The following is a 9282-nucleotide window of genomic DNA, read 5'->3' on the forward strand; positions in this document are numbered from 1 at the left end:
GGCAAAAACACCCGGCGGGCCGGATCAATGTCCTCGGCGGGCCGCATGTGGCCCGCGGGCCGTAGTTTGAGGACCCCTGCTCTAGAGAATCTGAGGAAAGCCAGGGAGGAATGTGCTGAGGCGCACACTCAAAATGATGCCTCCACTTCCGTTCCATTCAGAGATGACAGGCAGGACACAGGTACCAGGACACTAGCAACTGGAAGAGGGGGGGACTCGGGAGGGGGCGCCTGGCCACCCTGGCTGCTTCCTGGTTTCCCCTGCTGGGCACTACTGCTTGGAAAAAGCCTTCCTCTTCCCCTCCTCTTCCTCCCCCGCCCCGCCCCGCCCCGCCTCGCCCCTCAGAAATGTCCAGGCTGCCTGATTGCCCCATCCACCTGGTTAGGAAACCTGAGGCTGTAGCAACCGGGACGGGAGTAGCTGCCTCGCCCTCTGGGGCGGCGGCCCAGCCCCGCCGCTATAAAAGGGAGCGCCGCTCAGCCTGAGCATCCCGTCAAGGCTGTCAACTGTCAGCGCTGTTTCAGGAAGACCTGGTAAGTGGACTGCCCTGGTGGGCCCCACACTTCGGGCTTCCCCGCTTCCCCGGGGGAGGCTGGGGAGCGGGGAGGGGGAAGGGGAAGCTCAGGGAGGGCTGAACCAAGCTCCCGACCTCCTGGGGAGAAGAGTGAGACAGGGACAAAGAGCCAGCCAGCTAGCACTTTTAGGTGAGGGCACATTCATTTCCTAAGCTGGGCTTTTCTTGGGCAGAGGGTGAGGGCATGGAGTTGGCAGGCTGTGTGTGTGTGTGTGTGTGTGTGTGTGTGTGTGTGTACCTACTCCCTACCACACTGCGATCCATTTCGTCCCGCCCCTTCTCATCACAGCTAGAGCATCCTCTGGGTTTGGTTATTTGGACGGTGCAGGCCAGGACAAAGCCGTTACTTGAGTTATGAACCTTCTGAGTGTCCCCTTAGTCTTCACTCCACTGTGGGCAGAGGCACCATCCCCACCCCTGTGCCCCCCCTTCCAGGTGAAGCGACTCCTTGGGCACCATGCTGACGGAACTGGAGAGCACCCTGAACAATTTCATTGAGATCTACCACAAGTACTCCAAGCTGCAAGGGAACGACCACGCCCTCTACAGGGATGACCTGAAGAAATTGCTAGATGCTGAGTGCCCTCAGTACATGAAGGTGAGGTGTGGCTGGGTGTCCCCTGGCTCTCTGCCTGGCTCTGATGATGCCGGGGGCCACTGGCCCCCCTGCTGCCCCGGGTAAATGGCCACTCCGATCTTTACACTCTGCTTCTTTCTCCTCCATCTTGACAGAAAAAGAGTGCAGACACCTGGTTCAGGGAGTTGGATATCAATGAAGATAATGCCATCAACTTCCAGGAGTACCTGACGCTGGTGATAAAGGTGGGCCTGGCAGCCCATGAGGAAATCCACAAGGAGTAGCTGCTGGGCCTGGAGCTGCTGGGCCTGGGGCTGGGCCCCTGGACTTGTCCCTGAATAATAATAAAGTGATTGATACCTCAGGCCTCTCTCTCGCTTTCCTCTTGTGGAAGGAGGCTCCTTGGGGGTGGGGGGGGGGGGGGGAGGGTTGGAAAACCCACAGGGACAAAACCAAGCTTCCGTTGGCCCCCACTCTCTATGTCTCATGAACTTTCCGTTCTTACCATGTGTCCGGTTTCCGCTCTGCCTTCCCCCCTAAATGATTTCTGAGTCTCTTCTAGCCCTGGCCCCCAGTCACTGGCTCTACGACTTAGGGCTCTAAAAAGCCCATGACACTGTAGCTAATGGTCTTCCAAAGGGTGATAAGGAAACAGGGTGATGTAAGGAAAACTATTGTTCTCTCAACTAAATATTAATTCCCAGCTGAGTGTCTTAGATGAGACTCTTGGGAAATTAGGGCAATAACTGCATAGAAGTGTGTTTGTGTGTGTGTGTGTGAGAGAGAGAGAGAGAGAGAGAGAGAGAGAGAGAGAGAGAGAGAGAGAGAGAGGAGACTGATTCTGTGTGTGGTGTGACAGGAGGTGGGTGTTTAGAATTCTACGATAAGTAACACTAATAGCCCCCGGCCCAGATTTTGGAAGCTTTTCTTTTCTCTTGACTTCCAATCTCTCAAACTCAATTAAAAGATACAGGGATGGCAGACAGGCCAGTGCATTAATAAAACTCAACTCAAAGAACTGTAACTCAAACGCTGCCCTGTGGGGTGATGGCTCTGGTGATCAAGGAAACATCGAAGGGCCTGGTGAGTGGGAATTTCAGAACCCAGCCCTGAGCTGGGTTTCTTGCCACACCTTGGAAATGTTCTGTTGCCCGCACTGGGGTGATGAGGTCGTGGTGTTGGTGATGGAGGTGTACTCTACATCTCTGAATGGAACGGAAGTGGATGCATCATTTTGAGTGTGCGCCTCAGCACATTCCTCCCTGGCTTTCCTCAGATTCTCTAGAGGGTCCGAGACCCTGAAAAGGTTAAGACCCCTGGTCCTGCGGCTGGACGTTAGTAATGAAAGGTGCGGTGACTCCACGATGGTCTGTTGTTTGGTGGGTGGGTGGACTTCGCAGGGACATGCAGCTAAGGGCCAGTCAGTTTCTCTGCTGCTGCCCACACCCCTCTCTCCTCCTCTCCTGCCCAGTGAAGCTGGGGTGCACTGCCCTGGGGAGACAAAGGCAGGCTTGGGGTCCCTCTGTGTGCATGAGGTTCTGAGCCTCTGCCTAAGCACCCCAGGGGCCCTTCAACCCCCTGGGGGATGGCTGTGTGCCTCTGACCCCAGGAGCCTGGGCTGAAGAGGAACCCCCGCTGGAGAGGTGGGAGGGAGAGACGTATCATTATCAAATTTTGTTTGCCAAGGGGGCCTGCTGACTCAGCCCACTCAGAACCCATGGGGAAGGTGACAGAGTGCCCCCTTGGAGTTTCACTGTACGTGATGGGCACTGGCTGTGAAGAATCGCATTGACCTTGAGCTCTCAACAGTTGATACTCAGCTCGTGGTGCGCAGGGGAGGTGACCCCACTGGCACTGGCCGCCTAGAGACAGAGGGGCCATCACTGGGAGGTTCAGGGAGGCGGGAGGCGTGGAGACTGTGGTTTACAAACAGGATTGTGTTCATTGCAGGAACCATTGGGCAGAGTCATACAGGCTTGTAGCCCAGAGCAAGGTGATTTGGTTTCCTGTTTCCCCAGCTACAAAAGAAGAACAGGACAGTGGGAAGTTGAGAAATAAGTTGTTTAGCAGGAAACCCATGCAACATTTGGGCCCACAAAGGAGACCTTGGCTCACCAATTGAGGCAGATCCGGCCACTGAGATTTCCGGGGGGGGGCCTGTAAGGATGACCTGTCTGAAATCCTGCTTCTTCAGTCAGGTTCTCCACCCCAGCCTCCCGACTCGGGGTTCCTCACGGTTGTGACAAAAATCCTAAAGGCAGGGGGAGGATCTGGAATTGGGCGACTGGTGTCTAGCAGCTGAGCAAATGAGCTTATTCCCATGGAAAGGTGTCCCCTACATTCCTCCACCCGGGAGCCAGACCGTCCTGTTGGGGTCCAGATCCCAGCCTATCTCCTGGCCTCCTGGCCTGGGAATTCAGCCTGAAGTCCAATGGGCTGTAGAGGGGAGGGCAAGCCCCCAACACATGCTGGGCTTCCGCGGGGTGTCAGCGTGAACGGGAAATGCCATCGCAGACCGGGAAAAAGACAAAATGCTGATTGCTTCCGTCTTCGATCTCTGCTGGGGTCCGGCCGAATAGAAGCAAATGCAGCCACTTGTTAATCTTCCACCATCTGACACTTTGGGGAAATGTCAAAGGTCAACACAGTATATTTGACTAACAAATCCCAGTGGATAAAGCCAGTTTACCTGCTTGATGGAGTAATATGATTGTATAGCCTGGTAGAGATGGTAAACCCCTAACTGTTAGGGTTTCCATCACTCTTTTTGAAGTTAAAAGTGTCTCACGTCCCACTTGAGAGTCTTACTTAGACACACCTTTCCTGGCTGTCTTTATAGATTCTCAAATATTCTTCAAGCCAGCTTAAACAGACAAACATCTTTACCGATCTTTCATGAATGAATTAAAATAAGAATTTTGACATGGGCCCACCATGTGTGCTGATAATTTTACTTCTCGGCACTAGACTTTGTGACAGTTTATCTCATTTATTTTTTTTGTAACAACCCTGAAAGAGGTCATCGCTATTTCCATTTGTGTATGAAGAGATTCGGAGAGGTTAAGATAAAATAGCAAGCGGCAGAGGGAGGGTTAGATCCCAACAGTCTCTAGGCGAGAAGCCTCAGTTAGTTAAGATGTGCCATGAAAGCCCTCTCCCAGCCTGTGTGTGCACGGAGGGCCTCCCTCTGCCGGCCTCTCGGTCGGTCCTCGCCTCCTGCATGGTCTCTCCATCCAGGGGCATAAACAAAGGTCGAAGGTGCCAGAGTGAGCTTCTCTCTGGGGTTGACTCACCAGGCACAGCTCAGGACTTGAACTACCGTGGGGTTTTTCGGGTTTTGTTTTCTTCCTGGTGTGAGCAAGCCAATACAAGAGGATCAGCATTTTGAGTTCCTTAACCTCTTAGGTGTTGTTCCAGAAATAACTTCCCCTTCCTTCTGGGCTGGGGGCCGTCCCTGGCAGTCTTAGGAGCTGTAGACGTTTCTGTGTAAACAACTCTCGGATTTGCAAAATCACGGTCTGAACCGGCTGCGAAGACCAGGGTACGGACCTTGGGCAACTCTTTCAAACCATCTGCCCCCAACCTCTCTTGGCGGACAGCAGCCTCCTCTTCCTCCTGCTGAACAGGCACAATTAGCAGGAGAAAGCACGAAGCTCTCCCGCAGCCCAAGCCCACGCAGAGCCTCTTCATCAGCCCAGCCCAGCAAGGGCTCCAATCCGGGGCAGCTCGCTCAGCGTCTTCTTTTGTTCTACCATGGTCGGCAAACTGCGGCTCTCGAGCCACATGCAGCTCTTTGGCCTCTTGAGTGTGGCTCTTAGGCCAGCTTAGGAGTACGCTAATTAAGTTAATAACAATGCACCTACCTATATAGTTTAAGTTTAAAAAATTTGGCTCTCAAAAGAAATTTCAATCGTTGTACTGTTGATATTTGGCTCTGTTGACTGAGTTTGCCGACCACTGCCCTAGGACATTCCCCCCCTGTGCTTTGCAGAGCAAAATATTTAACCAAAATAGGATGCTCTGGATTTCTTTCCTACTTTTGTCCTAGACCTTTCATGAGGTGCATCTATTAAGACCTAACCATAAATATCACACTTAATTAAGAAATTATAGAGCCCTAGCCAGTTTGGCTCAGTGGATAGAGTGTCGGCCTGTGGACCAAAGGGTCCCAGGTTCGATTCCAGGTCAAGAGCACGTAACTTGGTTGCAGGCTCCTCCCCAGCCTGGGCCCTGGCAGGGGCTCGTGCAGGAGGCAACCAGTTGATGTGTTTCTCTCACATCAATGTTTCTCTCTGTCTTTCCCTCTCTCTTCCACTCTCCCTAAAAAAATCAATGGAAAAAAAAAATATCCTTGGGCAAGGATTAACAACAACAACAAAAAGAAATGATAGACATTTCTCTTAATGATGGAAGAAGACATGGTGCCCCATTACCACTTCTATTTAGAATTTGTATTGGAGGCCCTGGCCTGCGTTATAAGACACGAACAAATAAATGAGAAGTAATGGGAGCTCTCGAGGCTCTGGCCACGTGAAGTAAGCGAATACCCTACTGGGCACCCCCGTTTCTGCATTTCATTGCCTCCTTCCTTTCTCCCTTGTGAATAACAGCTACTCTTGCAGAATTTTTAGAAATGTGCCCCCGCCAAATTGGACTTGGTTCTTCCCATGAGGCTGATAATGCCATTACTGAAAAAAAAAAACACTGACTTGCTGGCATCTCTTATTTTCTTCTGCGGGCTGAATAGCCTTCCCATAGCCTGCATCCGGGCACCCCGGCTTGGAGCAGGAAAGACGCTGCCATACTCTCAGACTCGGAGAAATCAGCTACTCTGAGTCCCTTCCTCTCGGGCAAGGTTCAGAAAATTTAGAAATTCACAGTCTGAGATCGAGACCTCAAAAATCATTTCTCCTGCACGTCCCTTTTCTGCTGTCTATTCTGGGTCTCACAGAGAGTTATCCTTTCAACACATTTAAGGCATGCTTTCTGTCTTCTTTTTCCTCCAGAATATCCTGCCAACCACTCATGCTGTCCGAAGTTCGGGGGTCGGGGGTATCCCGTAGGACTCCTTCAAGCCCTCCCCAGACCTTCAGAGCTCCGGAACCCCCCGCTGGATTGATGTTCTGAAGGAACTCCAAGTCCCAGCCTGGTGCCCCGGGCCTGGACAGGGCCCTTAGCCATTTTCTCAAATGAGGTGTGTGTGTGTCTCTCTCTTTTCCCTCTTGCGTTAGACAGGAGCCTTTTCTTCCCTTCTGGAACGAGCCTCAGTGACTCCAATGAAGCCAGGAGCCCTCAGCACGAGCCCTCTGTGGACGGCCCCGCCATGACTGGGCCTGGGCAAGCCTGCTTGGTGCGACATTGGGCCCGGGCTCTTTCTCCAGGAGCAGCACGGACCGCCTCCCAGGGTCTAGGAAATGCCACTGGGGCCACATAACCCCCACAGCTCTAGCACACATCGCGTGGCCTCTGTTCTCACGTGGCTATGGGGGCTCTCCCTACACAAAGCCCACCTGGGCCCTGGGAGCATCTTAGGACCCCTCCTCCCTCCTTCCTCTGATGTCTGCCACTTTTAATGTTCTCAGCCAAGTCCTAGCCCTCCCTGCAATGCTTGATCCCCTGAGGCCTTAATGTCAACTCCTATCAACCACACTCTCTCCAGGCACCTCACTGGCCCGGCCACCCGCCCTGAAGGTTGGCTCAGAGCTACAGGGTGACCTCATTCCCAGCACCCTCGGACTCAGGCACTGTGGGTCAGGCCCCCTTCTCTGGGAAGAGGGTCAGTGTGTTTAAAAACTCGGGGTGTGAGGCAGAGATGCTAAAATGTCATCCCTGGAGCACACCTGGATGCTCCGCTAGCTTGTCTAGGGGCTCTCAAAGAATTGAATTTTTTTTTTAGCAAACAAAACATTCTTTATTTTCCTTCTCTGCTCTCTGGAGTATTCTGTCAATCACCTGGTATCTGCCCAGGGCCTAAACACACCCTGTACATTTGCAGGTATTTGTTGTTTTATTTCATCTTACATAAACGTATGTGCTGCATTCAGTCTGTGCGTGTCTCAAAAAGATACGGAATGTGGCCTGGCTGGTGTGGCTCAGTTGATTGAGTGTTGGCCTGTGCACCGAAAGGTCGCCAGTTTGATTCCTGGTCAGGGCACATGTCCAGGTTTCGGGCTCGACCCCCAGTAGGGGTTGTGCAGAAGGCAGCCGATGGATGTTTCTCTCTCTTTCTCTCTCTCCCTTTCTCCCTTCTTCTCTCTAAAATCAGTTTTTAACCTATTTATTTAAAAAGATACGGAATATAATCGTAAAGAAGGGAAAAAAATCAACAAACAAAAAGTAAGCAGCTGCAGGAGCTTGTCAGGCGGTCTCGTCCCTTGTGACTGGATTCCTCCCAAGAAGCGGTGACTATCATGGTTCAGTGGGTGCAAAGTTCCAGTTACACAAGACGAAGGTGTTCTAGAGACCTGCAGGTCAACAGGGCGCAGTTAACAATACGGGTTTGTGCACTTAAACGTTTGGTAAGAGGGTAGATGTCGTGCTGAGTGCTCTCACCACAAAAGCAAAGGCCCTCGGTCGCGTAGGAGGCGATGGCTGTGTTTACTGTTGTGATGGCATCACGGGTGCATATACATGTCCAAACTCATCAAAGTGTGCCCATTAAATGCGTGCAGGGTTTTTTTGTGTGTTAATTATACCTGAATAAAGCTGTAGAAAGGAGTTGTTTTCTCCCGAGAGGGAAAAAGGGAAGGAAGCAGTGACTTGGACAGTCTCTGCCACACCTGATTTCCTAATAGGATTACAGCCTTGCCCCATGTCAGTCAGCGTTTGTTCAACATTTGTTCTGGGAGAACAAAGCAGGCCACAATGCTGAGTAAGCTGGATGGGGGTCCGGACTGTAATTGTGCTAGGATGGAGCCCCATTACACGGATCTTATTTTCCCCATCAGTTCTCATGCTCCCACCTGTCCAGTTTCTCCTCTTGTGGCCTCCCCGCCCCTGAACGGCCCGAACACCTCAGGGGCTTTCCTACTGCACTGCGGGGGCCTGTGCAGGTCTCCATGGCGGAGGGCGGGGAGCCAGGGTCTCACTCACCTGTCCCTCTACAGCCGTTGCGTGGACGGTGTGGCTCCTGAAGGCGGGAGGTGCAGGTTTAGGGACGAACCTAGCCCACTGCTGTGGGGGCGCACTGCATGGGCGGGTCCATGTCCAGGCCTCAGTGCTGCCCTGTGTGAGGCCCTGGGGCCTGGGACTCTGCTTCTTACAGTTCATGTTGCCATGGCAACTATGCTAACCAAGCATGCAGGGGAGTCTGAGGCGCTGAATGCAGATTCCCAGGTTAGACTTACACATTTTTTTTATTTCTGAGGCCTTGATAACCTCTTCCTAGCCTTGGTGCTTCAGTGGTGATCATCCTCATCCAATTCGGTAGCTTTCTCATTGCCAAGTTCGGGGATTGTAGTGGGAGAATGGGGAAGACACAGAGGGATTGGTGTCTCACTTCCTGAAAACCCTGAGGTCCTTCTTGGAAATCCACCCAGTGACTGGCTTTGCATCCCAGAATAGCGTAGGGAGAAGACTTCCTTCCCACATCTCCCTACCCCCAAGGCACAAAGATCTTCACTAAATTGGCTTCCGGCTTGAGGGTAGGGTTGGCGATGTATTTCATTCTCTGCTTCCTGGCTCTGCCACCTCTCTCTCTCCCCAACCACCAGGCACCTGCTGGGACTCTGCCTCCTCCCCAGACTGTAAGTTCACTGAGGGCAGGACAGTGTCTGTCCAGTTCATGGTGGCCTCCCTCAGCGCCTGCCGGCCAGCGCCTGCCAGCCAGTGCCAGGTGAAGACCCACGCCCTCCTCGCTCCTCACCACGCCCTCCTCGCTCAGAGTTCTCCAGAGATGGAATCCCTTTAGATCCAGTCTCCCATCCTTTAAAGCACCATCACCGTCTTTTTCTCTCTCCTTGCTTATCTGAGAGTTCATGTCCCTCCTGGAGAGGGTAACGTTAGAGAAGGTGTCTCTTTGAGGGCAGTCTCCAGGCTAACTTGGGGGGTAAACCCACCTTGGTGGGCTGTGATCCTGCCCCATCTGGTCACCCCGCCCCACTGTAAGTTCTGGTGTGCCCCACCCCACTAT

The 9282-nt window shown here is 52.7% G+C and overlaps 1 protein-coding gene across 1 annotated transcript; it reads left to right on the forward strand.

The window, feature by feature from the left end:
• The first annotated feature begins 395 nt into the window (after positions 1–395).
• On the forward strand, positions 396–1515 carry S100A8 (S100 calcium binding protein A8). The gene is made up of 3 exons (XM_079760896.1): positions 396–533; positions 1010–1172; positions 1307–1515. The coding sequence occupies exons 2-3, from the start codon at positions 1032–1034 to the stop codon at positions 1433–1435; spliced, it is 270 nt and encodes an 89-aa protein (XP_079617022.1). The 5' UTR covers positions 396–533; positions 1010–1031; the 3' UTR covers positions 1436–1515.
• The last annotated feature ends 7767 nt before the right edge of the window (positions 1516–9282 follow it).

This window comes from Cnephaeus nilssonii (genome assembly GCF_951640355.1).
Source record: "Cnephaeus nilssonii genome assembly, chromosome: 21".
In the NCBI taxonomy this organism is placed as follows: domain Eukaryota; kingdom Metazoa; phylum Chordata; class Mammalia; order Chiroptera; family Vespertilionidae; genus Cnephaeus; species Cnephaeus nilssonii.